The sequence below is a fragment of the Myotis daubentonii genome, chromosome 6, assembly GCF_963259705.1.
Source record: "Myotis daubentonii chromosome 6, mMyoDau2.1, whole genome shotgun sequence".
NCBI lineage: Eukaryota > Metazoa > Chordata > Mammalia > Chiroptera > Vespertilionidae > Myotis > Myotis daubentonii.
Window position 1 is genome coordinate 1,620,541 of NC_081845.1, and position 14,546 is coordinate 1,635,086.

Here is a 14,546-nt window from a genome sequence, read left to right on the forward strand (position 1 = left end):
TATCCATTTCTCTGCTGAAGCACGTTCAGTTGCTTCCAGCTTCAGAGAATTCTGAGTGACATCCGTGCTGTCTTAAGTCACACCCTCGAATGAGAAACGCTGGCGTTAATTGCTTTTACTGGAGTACTTTTATGTGTTGACCAACTTACCTCATGTTTTTGTCTCTGGTGAGATTTGAATTTCACTCTGATAGAGGTCTGTGGTCTTCTGAGTCTGTCTGAGACTGGTGTTAATACATGTGAAAAGTGCCCCTATGTCATACTTATCCTACTTCGCTTCCATTTCATAGAGAGAGATTTTGTGTACTAGCTTTTAAATTTTAAGAAGGAATCATTTAATCCCTTTTAGTAACAGAGCTCTCCATGCATTGGCTGCGTCTCTAATATCTTTTGCAGTGTTGGACATAATGGGCCACATTAAATCTCACTTAATGAATAAAAGATTGAATGAGTGAATAAATAATTTAAAAGCATTCATGTCTATTATGAGATTAATTTTGACACAGGGTTGATAGCAAGATGAAGTTGTATTTCTTAGCACATTATGTTAAAATATAGGCTTTATATTAATTGGAAACTATAGTCTTTAGACTAATTTATTTATTGCTTACCACAGAAAATGAGCCGTTCTTTGGTACCTAAAGATATATTCTCTAAAGGTAGCCGTAATTTTATTCTGCTATGGCCTTGTTGCTTTTGAACATGGTAAAGGGACTAATTATGTATGTAATCTAAAGAGAAATACTCTATTACCATGATTATTTTAAATGTTATTTTCAGTTGCTAGAGAGGCTCCCCTGCGGATTTTATCTGATAAACGATGGAGGTGCCTGTGGCCCATTACAGCGTTGCCTTCCAGTCCCTGACTGGGCAGTGCCTTCATTGTTTCCTGTCACCCCTTCACCGATACTCTGTGGACTTCATTGCACAGTCTTTCATCTCCGTGGCTAATTCCTAGGTGCTGTATTATTTTTGAAGCTACTGTAAATGGAATTTTTTAGTTTCCTTTTTGAATTGTTTGTTGTTAGTGTATAGAAATGCATCTGGTTTTTGTGTGCTCGCTCTTTTATCTTGCTACTTGTTGAATACATTCACTTTGTTGAATTCTAAGTGGTTTTTTGTGTGTGTTTGTGTGAAATCTTCAGGTTTTTACCTGTGAGATCGTATCACTACAAACAGAGATCATTTTACTACTCCTTTCAAATTTGGATGCCTTTTGGTTATTGTTCTTGCCTAATTACTCTGACTAGAACTTCTGTGCTCTGCGGTGAGTGGAAGTGTTGCAAGTGGGCATCCTTGCCTTTTCCCTGATGGCTCCACAGACCTGGAGAGCCGCAGTGTAAACCAGAGGCTGCCCCCGTGCGGGCCTGGGCGGGCCACACGAACACTCTTTGTGTGAGAGCCAGTGACCTGGGCTGGGACACTCAGAGCCAGTGGCTTCAAATGGGGCCTGGGCCAGCTTGTTCTTGTGCCCTGTTGGTCACACAGTCTGTTCTTGCCATGTAGCCGGCCCCGCAGGGAGAGGGGCCTGTCCTGTTTCAGACCGGACCCCGCCCCGACGTCACCGTGCTCGGGCGCGGCCGCTGTTCGCGGAGGCTGTGCTGTGTCGAGGATCGCAGATGTCACACACCCTTTTCTGTGCGCGTATCTGACTAAGCCACAGTGCAGCCATGTTTGCAGTACAGCCATTGATAGGGGATGGTGAGGTGCCAAGCAGCTCGGGTCATGTCAGGTCTCTCCAAAGGTCATGTGTACATCTGGCTCTATAGTTACTATGTTTAACACTTACTTTACAGATTTTAAGACCCAGATTCTTAGATTACATACAAGGAAGCATTGCAATGAAGCCTTCTGTTTATGGAATGACCCTGCGCCCAGCTCTAATTGTGTTTTCCCTTCCTCTCCCTCCCCCAGATGAGCCGGTGCCTAAGGAAGTCAGCAGGGTAAGTGCGGGGAGCCTCTCTTCTTCCACCCCCGCAGGGAAAGCCGTGCTGAAGGGTCAGGGGGCTGAGGACAAGGGATCAGAGGGCTGTGTGCAGCGGGAGCCGCGAGTGACAGAATTTTCTTTTCCAAGTTCACCCTGGCTGGTGCTAGGAGAAGGGGCCGAGGGGAGTGTGCTGGAGCTCAGGGAAGCTGCTGTTAAGAGCCTGCTTCTCAGTGATTTTTCAGAAGACCCGGTGTGGCTTGTGCTGGGGCAGCGCAGATTCGGCTGCCACCTTCTCCCAGGCCCCACCTACCTGCCGTGTCCCTGGTCCCTGGATGGAGCCCAGGGCCTGGACTTGCCGTGGGACGGCCCTGACTGCAGTGGCCGTGAAGGGGGTGGAGTGGGGGTGGGACCGGGTGGCAGCCGCCTTGAGGCAGAGGCCGGACGGTGATACTCGGTTCCCCCAGGTGCTGCGTGAGGCTGGCTTTTCTTATGATGCCTCGCTCACTTGGCAGACTTGGACCATTTCCACTGATGAGGTTGCTGGCAGCATCATATGTAAAACTTGAGAAACACAGCTGCGATTGGTGACATTCGATATAAATAGGCGTGCATGGGGTCTGTGCTAATTCTAAGGAGCTCATGGCAGTTATACTTGGTCCTGTTTTACCGTAGACTATATTAAACCGTGCTGTGTAAGAGTATAAAGCCGTACAGAGGATGTTTTATGAATGAAGGGATTTTTATTCTGTTCTATTTAATGGTGCCGTGTATGTTTTTATTGAAGTACCAGGATACGAACATGCAGGGAGTCGTGTATGAACTGAACAGCTACATCGAGCAGCGGCTGGACACGGGCGGGGACAACCAGCTGCTGCTGTACGAGCTGAGCAGTATCATCAGGACAGGTGAGCCCGCGGTGCGGGCGGGGACGGGGGACGGAGACGGCCGCTCCCCGCTGCCGGCGGAGAAGGGCGCAGCCATGGCTGCTGCGGGGCGGAGGGCGCCATGTGCTTCCTTCGACTCGTGGGCTACATTTGAAGTGAAAATACTTTATTCTGAAACTGTCCGAATTCCAAAGCCAGCATCTGCCTGAAGTTTAATGGAATGTACTGTGCCTTCCTATTCAAACCTGGCTTTCTTTGTAGCGTTTTATTGAACGAAGTCACATTTATACAAGAAGTCATTAATTTTAAGGAAGAAGCAGCATTTTAAACTTATCTGGGCAGGTGACAACTTTATATACTATTATGGCCATCTGACTGATGAGAAAGCTGCGGTAGAGACAGGCCACACGGGCGGAAAGGAGTTAAATTCGGGGCATTCCTCTAAGCCTTGCTATGTTCGCTGCTGTGGGAGCTGCCGTCAGCCGACCCTGAAGCAGTTTTAGAAAAGTTCAGTCACGTTCTCCTCAGTGAGGAAATGCAGATGCGAGCAGAATTCTTTTTGGCTGATGCTTATATTGGTTATTCAATATTATGAAAATCAATTCTAGTATTTTTAATACTTTAAAAATTAAATACAACTCTGAGATTTTAAAACTATTTTTCAATAATTCTGACTTTCAAGTTTGACAATACATTATTACATAGTATGCTGACTGCTCATCTTAAACGTTGCAATGGCTGATGAAGTAAATGAAAACGCTCCAATTATGTAAATGAGTGACGCCATAGACCATTTTGTTCAGTTTGCTGCACGGCCGGTGACTGTTAGAAACCCGTTGACCGTCTCGGTGCTGAGGCCTGGCCTCGAGGGCTCCCGTGCTGTGTCTTCTGTTCCCATCAGTCTCTTCCTCTCTCATTGCCTTGGCAGCCACAAAAGCGGATGGATTTGCACTGTATTTCCTTGGCGAGTGCAATAATGTAAGTATCTACATTTAGCTTTTGGCGCCCTAGTTAAGAAAATGTTATAAGCTTTTTAGAAAAGTAAACTGTGATGTTAACAACGTAATAGACATATTGGAATGAAGTGCTTGAAATTCATCTTACCGTTTGTTTCTACATGTGGTTGTTACCAGCCGAGAATTTTACCAGATGGCAGCAGTGATGTGTAAAGTCTTATAATTGATCGGTTGCTTTGGTTTTGGTGTGTGGTCTACCTTACAAATGACATTTCTAGATGATGGTTTTGTGAAGAAGTTACTTTATCCCTGTGGACCGCCCTTTCTGCACACAATCTGCAGCAGGATAAAGTGAGAACAAAAGTTCCGCGTTGTTAACATGTGAGGTGGTTTTTTGCGCCGGCTGGTGTGGCTCAGTTGGTGGAGCATAGCCGCCTGCACTGGAGGCTGCTGGTCGATTCCAGGGCAGGGCACCGGCTTGGGGTGGGCGCGGTCCCCAGTAGGGGGCCCAGGAGGCCGCCAGTCGATGCTCCCCTCTCACACTGAGGCGTCTCCCTCTCCCTCTCAATAAAGAACCTTTTTTAAGAAGTAGAATGAAATGTGACTTCGAGATTGTTAAAGACGACTCAGAGTTCTGGGAGAGTTTCTAGGAAGTGACTCCCTGAGCTGCGTGGGCCTGGGTCAGCCCTGGCGTGGCTGCGCTGCCTTCCTCGGGGGCAGACCGGCCGTGTGGCTGGCTCACCGGGCGTCCTGCAGAGCATCTCACGGTGTTCAGTTCCCGGCCTCAGTGTTGTTGCGGCATTAAACACACACGTTTTAGGAGGATGTTCTGAGCTGACGATACTTACACTCGTAGCTTAAATTATGCAGCTCAGTTACGAATGGATTTGGCACACTCCTGCTGTGCGTTAGGCGTGTGATTTGAGCTTTGGCGTGTATTTTTGCAGGGTGATCCGCAGGGCCCTGTGCCATTCACGTGACGTAAAACGGGGATGGGAGCGGAGACGCAGGGCTCTGAGGGTGTGTGGTGGTTTCGTGGGCACACAGCCGGGCCGGCAGGAAAGCCGGTGCAGGCAGTGCCGACGGCCGAGTTCCCCAGCTCGCGGGGCCCCGCACCTCCGCAGCCTGGGCGCTCTGCTTTGCAGTCCCCGTTCCGGGCCTGGAAGGGCTTCAGGGACCTTTGCTCAGCCATTTCGGTGTTCCCCAGCGTCTCTCCTGGTGCCGCTCGTGTCCGCACCACCGAGAGTGCTTACTGAGTGGCATTACCCAGGCACCACTGCTGCCGCCACCTGCTTTCCATTCCCAGCCCGGCACTTGGAGTGGCTCAGACGCTGAAGAAACAATGATCTCACTGTGTTCTGTCCATTCTAAACTTTTATTTCTAAATGTTGGGAGTTTTATTAAAAAGTGAGAATTCCTTTTAGAAAATTCTGGTATGATTGCATTTATTCTTATTTATTGCCGGGCATATGCGCTCCGCGTGGAAGGGAGCCTGCCTCTCCCGACTCCTTCCCCGGGGGCTGCACCCGCAGGGCTGGCCACGCCGGCTGTTGTCCCCGTGCCACCCGTCTCTCAGGCACAGCTATCTGTGACCCACCCTGGGCCATTCAGACTCTGCTAAACCTGGACCTGGGCCTCAGCATTCCGCTGTTCACCTGAAAAGAAGTGATGGGAACCCCAACACTGAGGCCGCCGCTCTGGGAGGCCTCTTCTGCTCAGAGGAAGGACCATGGGGAGACCTGGTTGGCAGAGGTGGGTAGGACGGCCGCAGAGGCCGTGGGGTCACAGTGTGTGGGAGCCCCAAGAAGGGCTGGGCTCTCAGAGTGGGGATCGAGATTCTGGACCCATGTTCATTTGTATTTTTTTAAAAATATATATGTATATATATTTTAAATATATTTTATTGATTTTTTACAGAGAGGAAGGGAGAGGGATAGAGAGTTAGAAACATCAATGAGCGAGAAACATCGATCAGCTTCCTCCTGCACGCCCCCTACTGGAGATGTGCCCACAGCCAAGGTACATGCCCTTGACCGGAATCAAACCTGGGACCCTTGGGTCCGCAGGCCGACGCTCTATCCACTGAGCCACACCGGTCAGGGCTAAATATATTTTTATTGATTTTAGAGAGGAAGGGGGAGAGAGAGAGAAACATCAATGATGAGAGAGAATCATGGATCGACTGCCTCCTGCACTCCCCCCACTGGGGATCGAACCTGCAACCTGGGCCTGTGCTCTGACCTGGAATTGAACTGTTACTTCCTGGGTCATAGGTCAATGCTCTACCCCGGAGCCGCGCCGGCCGGGTGGAAAGTGAAAGCACAGCTGAGCGAGGTTCTTAGTTACTGCGCTGTGTCTGCACTGCTGGTCTGTGGGCCCCTTTCTACGCCGACCTCCAGGAAGTAGCCTCCTGCTGTGAGGAGAAAGCGCTCTGCAGCCACAGGAGCCAAGCTGTTACCATGGAGATGAGGGCCCTCTCACTCTACTCGTCATCCACCTTTGTAACTTGGTCGAGGATGACGTCACATCCTCTCCGCACTCCTCTGGCTCCTTGCCCTGAACTCCTGAGGTCAGCTGATGTGCTGTGTTCTCTCTTGGCCCCGGGCCTTGCACTCTGCTGTCCCCACACCTGAGGGAAGCTGTGCCCTGTGCCACGGCGGACCCCTGGGGTGGCAGCAGGGGTCCCAGCAGACGGCAGCTTTCTATGGGTTCCTGGGTCACACCGTGTTACACCTTCCTAATGGCACCTGGTTCCTCTCGGAGCTCAGGGAGGCTGTCATTGCCCGCGTAGCTGTGATTTGCGTGGTAGAACATAAGCTTCATGGAGGCAGAGGGCTGGTCTCCTGGGAGGTGAATGGGAGGGGGGGGGGGTGGCTGTATTTTCCCGTTTGTGTAATCGACGTGGGGGCGAGGCCCTGGCTGCCTCACAGCCCGGTTTCTGTGGGTGGGAGACACTGTGAAGTTCCCCTGAGTGTCTCCTTAGCTGTGTCCGCAGCTGCCCTTTGCTCTCACTTCTTGCGTCTCTGCTCTCCCATCTGGAGTCCTCCTTCCTCTGGCCCCTGGGATTTCCCTAAACGAGAACCTGTGCTGGAAGCCGTGGTTGCCTGTCTGAATGTGTCTGTTTCACATGCTCTGTAAAGAAGCTGTGTCTGGAGAAAGGGTTCACGTTGGTCTGTGTCATCTCTGTAGATTGACTAGATACAGTCACTTTTTGGTTGTTTTCCATTTGTCTCAGTCCTTCATGATAGTGTTTTATCCCCTGGACTTAGCTTTTATTTCTTGAAATAGATGAATTATACCTTTTTTATATTGTTTTATATTCTTTCTGAATTTACAGCTTCCTGGCTTTCATTTCTCCCATCTTTTATAGAAAGTGACATTTCCTCATGTGTTTTATGTTTCCCATTTTTAACTATGAATCGTATTATTCCTTGGGCCTTTTACATTGGGTATTTTTAAAAAAATATATACTTTTATTTTTACAGAGAGGAAGGGAGAGGGATAGAGAGTAAGAAACATCGATGAGAGAGAAACATCGACCAGCTGCCTCCTGCACGCTTCCTACTGGGGGATCGAGCCCACAACCCAGGTCTTGGCCTTGGCCCGTATCGAACCTGGGACCCTTCAGTCAGCAGGCCGTGCTCTGTCCACAGCCAAACCGGTTAGGGCCACAGTGGGTATTCTTTAAGCTCATGTTGCGGTTTCTTTCCTAGAGACAGGTTATGTATTTGTTTCTTTTTTTTTTTAATTATTTTCTTTTAAAAAAAATATATATTTTATTGATTTTTTACAGAGAGGAAGGGAGAGGGATAGAGAGTTAGAAACATCGATCAGCTGCCTCCTGCACACCCCCTACTGGGGATGTGCCCGCAACCAAGGTACATGCCCTTGACCAGAATCGAACCTGGGACCCTTGAGTCCGCAGGACAATGCTCTATCCACAGCCAAACCGGTTAGGTCTGTATTTGTTTCTTTAAGCTCATGTTGCGGTTTCTTTCCTAGAGACAGGTTATGTATTTGTTTCTGCCTGTCACCCGAGGAAGGCGTGGCCAATCCAAGACCATTTAAACCAAATCATCTACTTGAGTTGTTTTCGTTCTACAAAGCGGTTTATGGTCCAGTCTCCGCCCACGTGACGCACAGTTACTTTTCTCAGAGGAGAGTTCCATTCTGGCTCCAGCACTAGATGCAGGAGGCTCTGGTTTCCGGGTGGGGCCCCGCGGCCGTGAGTGTGTTTGCCCTTCAGCCTCAGCTGGGGCAGCCCTTTACCGGCCGTGGCCCCAGGCAGGGTCTCCCATGAGCCTTCCCTGGAGAGGACCAGGCTTCCTCTCGTCTTCGGGTCCCCAGGCGGCTTTCCCGAGGGAACGTCGAGATGGCGAGCTTTGGTTGCTACTTCCATTTTGGGGTTGGCTTACGTGCAGAATCCCTGTCCACACTTCCTTCTCCATGGTTGTGGGTCCTCCTTCCTCCTCAGCCCAGCACTGCATTATAAAAGATCTGCAGATTTTTCTACACCCGCCTTTACATCATTTTAAAGTTGTTCTTTTCAGGAGCATCAAATGATCTCATCTGCCATATTGCTTGCAACAGATGTTGACATACTTCTGCAATGTAAGCCGATAACCCCATAAAATAAAATAAAACACTTCCTTGCACAGATGAGCAGATGCATGTGTATTTCCTTACGTTCCTTCCTTTGGCACATGAAAGTTACCATGTACAAAGTTTATCAATGTTTTTAAAGATTGAGGATGGATTTTGAATCATAGTTAGTTAGAAAGCTTTTCTTAAATAACTTACTTTGAAAACAAAATGTATATGCTTTGGTGACAAAATTACAACATGCAATCTAAATAGACAGAGATAAAATTTTTAAGTGTAGATCAATATGTACCATGGATTGAGATAGAGATGGAAGGAATTATAAAATTCTTATACTTATAAAAGTATTCTTTTTTTCATGAATGAGAATGAGTCGAAATAATTTTCTGAAATTGATGTATCAAGAAACATAATTTTAAATAATATTTAAATATATCAGAAGTTTCAGTAGTATAATTAAATATCTGCATTAATATTGCAAGAAAGGAAAAATGTAAAGAAAACACAAAGTTATAGAAAACAAGCTAAATAGTATTAAAACACTAAGAATAAAACATCAAACATGATTATGAAACTTATTATAAAAATATGCCACAACGAAATTACAAGTAGAATAGGTCCACCTATTAAAAGAAAAAAAAAACGTAAGTCAGGTTAAACCCCCCCACGGCTTCCGTCTGTTTTGTAGCGGGACATGTCGACAAAGCAGGCCCAGTGGGAAAGGACCTTCCAGCTGGAGCAAACCTGCCCCCGAGAGATGAGAGGAGAGAGAGCACGTGCCACGAGGGCACGAGCAGAGCTGAACTGGAGGGAGAGGAGGGTTAGGCGGGAAAAGGAGGTCACCTGATTCCTGGAGCGCTCAGTCTGCAGTGAAGGTCGAGCTCCCCCGAAGTTTACACAGTAAACATTGGAACATTGAAATTGATAACACAAAACAGTCACAGAAAATGGGCAGGCAATGCAGGTGTGTTTTTAGTTGCTGACAGATCAAAAACGTTATGTATTTAATTCAGTATCTTATTTTAGGATTTACCGACTCGGGGCTCCCTTTCTTTAAGTCATATCCTACATTGATGTATGTAGCCCCTATTTAAGAAGTTCAGATCCCCGTAATGGCTGAAAACAAGGAAATTAAACCTTTCTATTTAAACATTAACAATAAGCCCACTTACTCTTTGAACAAAGAAAAGAAAACAAATATAGTGAGTGGAATATTTGGAGAACAATGTTGATGAACTTGGATTGCAATATTGCTAAAGTTGTGAACAAACTTAGTTCACAGTGGAAAATTCACATCCTTAAAGTATTAAACATTTTTATTCATTTTTGGAACATTAATAAATAAAAATGTTTAATACTTTAAGGATGTGAATAAGTAATATTTAAAGGATATTAATAAATAAGCGAACAAAAATAAGTGGATATATTGCTCGGACACATTTTTTACTGGACTCGATCACACCCTGTCCTGGATACCAGAAGCACTGTCGTCAGTTAAAATCCCTGCCTCTTGGGATTTACCAGTTTAACCTATGGATACAGAAAAAAAAAAAATCTGTATACACACGGAATTCCCAAGTACTTTAAGATAAGCCACTGTTAACCTAATTAACAAAGAAGAGAAAACCATTATATATGCCTAGTAATTTTAAAAATAACAAAACAGTGGTTAACAGTGAAAATATGAGAGGGTACTTGGACTGATAAAAGTGAAAGTCTAAATAAAATGGACAGTTTTCGAGGAAACTAAGTTACTCTATTTAATGCAAATAATGATAGAAAACGTAGACCAGTAAGTGGAAGACATTGAAAACAGTGCTAAAATAAGGCTTTACTAAAAACTAGCAGGACGTTTATTCAACACACTGTTTACATAGGTTTTCACAGGAGTTTGATTCTGGAGGCAAATTTTGTGAGTGCAGTTCACTACTTGGTGACTTTGACAAGAGTCTTACATTTCCTAAGCGTTCATTTAACCCGCATTGCTTAAATGTTATGGGAATGTTATTCATTCATCATCCCACTGTAAACACCTGCAAGGTACCAGAAAACGCTGCTACATGCAGAACAGACAAAGGCAAAGAACAAGTCCTTCCTGTCATCAAGGCACGTGCAGCCAGAAGGGAAACGGGGAAATCCACACTAAATCCCCGCACGTGGCATTGAAGTGATCAGGGAGGAGCCCGCGGTGCCCCGAGTCCCTGCATTGGATGGGGTGCTGGGAGTGGGTCCATGGAAAGCAGCTTGGCTGATTGGCCTGGTGAGCAGAGCTTGGAAGACCGTGCTCAGGAGGTAAGGGAAACGAAGGCCTTTTGGGGCAGGAGAAGTGACCCTGTGGGACCTGGGAGCCGGGAGAGGGAGCGGTGCCGCCGAGTTCCGGCCAGAGCAGCGCCTGGCACGTCACTGCCAGCTGCTCCAGAAACGCTGTGGGACAAAACCAGTGTTTCCACGACGAAGATGGCTCAGTTCACCCCTCGGTCGTCTTACAGTTCTTCTCTTGGATGCCTGCTCACATGCCCCAGCTGGTCGGTACCTGGCATGCTTCATGGTGTTATCATTAGTGTGCTGGTGTTCGCCATCAGAGCTCTTTGTAAAAGCTCAACACCCGGTAGAGTCCACTAATACATTCATAGTTTTTAATACATCAAGCAAGTTCCTAGATAGCTGTTCGCCTGTTGGTTTTAGCAGCCAGTTTGGAGCCAGTAGTTTACAGTAATTATGTGGCTTTTTCAGTTGTGCAATCAACTTTAGAAGGTTTATTTTTAAGAAATGTGCAAACAAAGTCACCTACTTCCAGTTCCAGGTGGGTGTGAGCTCCTGCCATCTTCATGGACCCAAGTTCATTTACTACCTAGCGCCATCTAGTGTCTCCTAGGAAAAATAACGGCACAGCTAAATAATTTTTCATCTTAAAAAAGTTTCTGAAGTTTAACTGGTTGTGAGTTAAAGCCTTCCCATAAAATGAAGTTTCATGAATAAAGAGACCTTTGAATTGCATATGGGAAGGAAAATGAGAACAAGGGAAGTAGAATTGCCAGTTTAGTTGGTGGTAATGAATCACACATTCCCGTTTCATTAAACATTAGGTATTTAAGATAGATTGTGAGTCTATTCTGTTTCCCACTAAATCGTTTTTTCAGACTTGCTTTTTTATCCTGTTTTAATATGATGTGACGATATTATTAAACCCATTCTTAATGCGCATAGAGCAAAGTCATCCAAAATGACAAGCAACCAAGTCAGCGCCGCGATAGTAAGTCAGAGGTGCTCGCTGGGGAACTGACTCTCCATCCGGCCGGGAAGCTCAAGAGCCGTCCGCGCCTCGCGGTTCACCTGCAGTTCATTTCCTGAGCCTGTCGGCAGAGACGGGACACGGCCCGGCATCTCCTCCTGATGAACTTCCCAGGGCTTGGGAAAACCACGGCTTCGAGCTAAATATACCGTATCCTGTGAATTTCTGTCTTGAAATCATCTCTTCCTGTTCTTGACTCCTGTTTCTGCGCTCCGCCCAGTCTCGGCGCACACGGAATTACTGCGACGAGAGGCAGTGGGTCTAGCCAAGGCCTGGCCGCCTCCGCCACTTACAGACAGGGATTCTGATTCCTGGCCTCTTTAAAAAGAAATGGGGTGCGATTGTTATTCATCATCTTCTATAGAGCCATGTAAATGTTCAAAATCTTTAACGTGTGTAACTTGTATTTAAATACTTTAAAATGGAAGCACTTAAAATATATTTTCACAGGCACATACTCAATAGCCAATACTACGCAAGCACTGCCCTGACTGAGGTAGATGCTCTTGTGAATGGAAATGTTTGGCGCGGAGCTGCCCCTGGGGAAGGTGATGTGTAAGGCAGCCGTGGCGTCACCCTTCCTCCCCCTGCTCCCGCTCGGGGAGGGGCCAGGTGTATGCGGCTCACTTCCTTGTGATTATAGATGAGATTTTATGCGAAAAAGGGGTCTCTGACATTACAAAGCTTGCAAACCACTCAACTAAGAAGTTAATAAACACACCCAACTCCTGCCTTTGCCCAGAGCCAGCTTAGGGGTGGCCTGAGCTCAGAGGGACGTGTTTGGCGTGAGAGGTGGTCTGATATTTATGCTCCAGGCCTTCCACCTGGAAGTCCCAGCAATCCAACCGAAGATGGAAGCCGGCTGGGAGACATCCCCTGAGCCTCAGCGGTTTTCACACAGGGTGTGTAGTTATACATAGTCATGCCAGGGTGCTGCCCAGCGCCCAGGGGATGCCCATAGGCGAGCGATTCTGATTCTGGTTTAGTGGGTAGTTCTTTGAAATATGATTTGGTTTAGTCAAAATAGTGGATCATATTTTTAAAAACATTTATTTGAAAATGATGTCAGAACTGGACCCTCCCACCCAGTCAACTGACGGGCAGGTGCCTCCAGACGTGTCCAGAACTTGCGTGCAGAGCAGCGTCTTCACCCCTGTCCTGCGCGGCCGTCACAGGCGCGTGGCAGGCGGCCCGTTCACAGAGTGGAGGGACTGAGTGTGAGATGAGACAAGGCTCTGAGAAAGCAAGGCTTCCAGGAAAGGGACGGAGCCGCATCCTCTGACCGTTGTTACTGACCCGCTGCAGGTCGGGGCCCAGGCTGCAGGGCGGGCGGGCCTGGTTCTTGTCAGACACCATCTTGAGCCCAAGGACAGCTTCCTATTTTTTCATGTCATTAATTTGTAGATACCAAAATAGGCTATTTTAAGAGCCTTTCTGTGCACGTTCATTCATTCAAGTCCTGCATCTTGCTTGTGCTGTGTGCGAGGATGTGAGTTTCAGCTCAGACGCTCCAGGCTGGCCCCTGTCTGCTCTTCCCAGCGCCCAGCCTTCTCGGGATTGTCACGAAACGCCAGGAGTCTCTGCCCCGTGCCAGGGCGCACGAAAGCCTACAAACCTGTTCTTTCTTCTCCCAGAGCCTGTGCGTGTTCACGCCCCCTGGCATCAAGGAGGGCAGACCCCGGCTCATCCCCGCGGGGCCCATCGCCCAGGGCACCACCACCTCCGCCTACGTGGCCAAGTCCCGGAAGACGCTGCTCGTGGAAGACATCCTTGGGGTACGAGGCTCCTCACTTTGCGTGCCACCCCTTGGGGTGGGGGGGAGGTGTTAATTAAGAGAGAAGACTTACCACGTCGATGGTATAATTTAAGTCATTTTATTTATTAAAGCATCAAAGCATGACATAGGTCAGTAAATGAATTTGTATGTGAACAAAGTTTTTGTGCTCAGAAAACCATGTCTTAAACACTAAGTGCTAGATTCTAATAATTTTTATTTGAACATATGCCAGTTAATCATAAAAATGTATATTTATCCTCATGCAGACTAAACGGTAGCTGTCTGTATGTCACATCCTAGCAGGATATGCATGAATGGATAGCCATCGCTGGGGGACGGATGACCCTCAATTTGGGTGTCACACAACAACCACCTGCTATCCCCATGAGTCTGGATGGGCCCTCCTGCTGGTCTGGGCCGGGTCTGGCCGGGTTGCTTACACAGCTGCCATCAGCTGGCCACCACCTCGGAGCTGGCAGGCCTCAGGTGGCCTCGGCTCTCCAGGTGTGTCCCCCACCTCCCGGAGGGGGCCTGGCACGCTCTTACGGCGGCGGCCCGGGTCCTAGAGACATGCCTTTGAGGTTCCGAGTCTGTGCTCCCATCACATGTTCTGCCCTCTCTTTAGCCAGAGCGGACCCCGTGGGTAGACACAGTTTTAGGGGAACTGATGAAGGGCAGGTACAGGGACCGTGGCCAAGTGGAGCCCTCCAAGTGACAAGTGCACCAACAGGTCTTAGGTGCAATCCATTTGCTCTGGAAAACTAAATGAGATTCACGAAATGTGGGTTTTAATTGTGGTTCCGCCTCTATCTGTATGACCTTGAACAAATCAGGTAACTAGTTATTTTATTTAGGAAAAGAAAACGGAAAGTAGATTTCACTTTTAAAAAGTATTAAAAGTAGATACTGTATAAGTTGTCATCTGAAAATGCTCTGTTGTATATGCAAACTTTCAAAAGGTTTGGAAATTATACTAGAGGCTTTTGAATAGTATTGTTATTACACTAAAGTTATTTTATGTTAGAGTCCTTGGACTCTAGCTCTTTTAATCCATTTATTTTATTTTTTATCCAAAATGAAGGGGATCAAGGAAGCACTTGATTCCATTG

The 14,546-nt window shown here is 47.3% G+C and overlaps 1 protein-coding gene across 3 annotated transcripts in view; it reads left to right on the forward strand.

The window, feature by feature from the left end:
• Window positions 1-14,546, forward strand: part of PDE10A (phosphodiesterase 10A) — a 151,079-nt gene that overhangs the window by 97,938 nt on the left and 38,595 nt on the right. For all 3 annotated transcript variants that reach the window (XM_059699876.1, XM_059699874.1, XM_059699875.1), the window contains exons 3-6: window positions 1,914-1,942; window positions 2,711-2,831; window positions 3,739-3,788; window positions 13,295-13,435. In XM_059699876.1, the coding sequence (XP_059555859.1) occupies window positions 1,914-1,942; window positions 2,711-2,831; window positions 3,739-3,788; window positions 13,295-13,435 (341 nt within the window). The remainder of the gene's footprint in view (window positions 1-1,913; window positions 1,943-2,710; window positions 2,832-3,738; window positions 3,789-13,294; window positions 13,436-14,546) is intronic.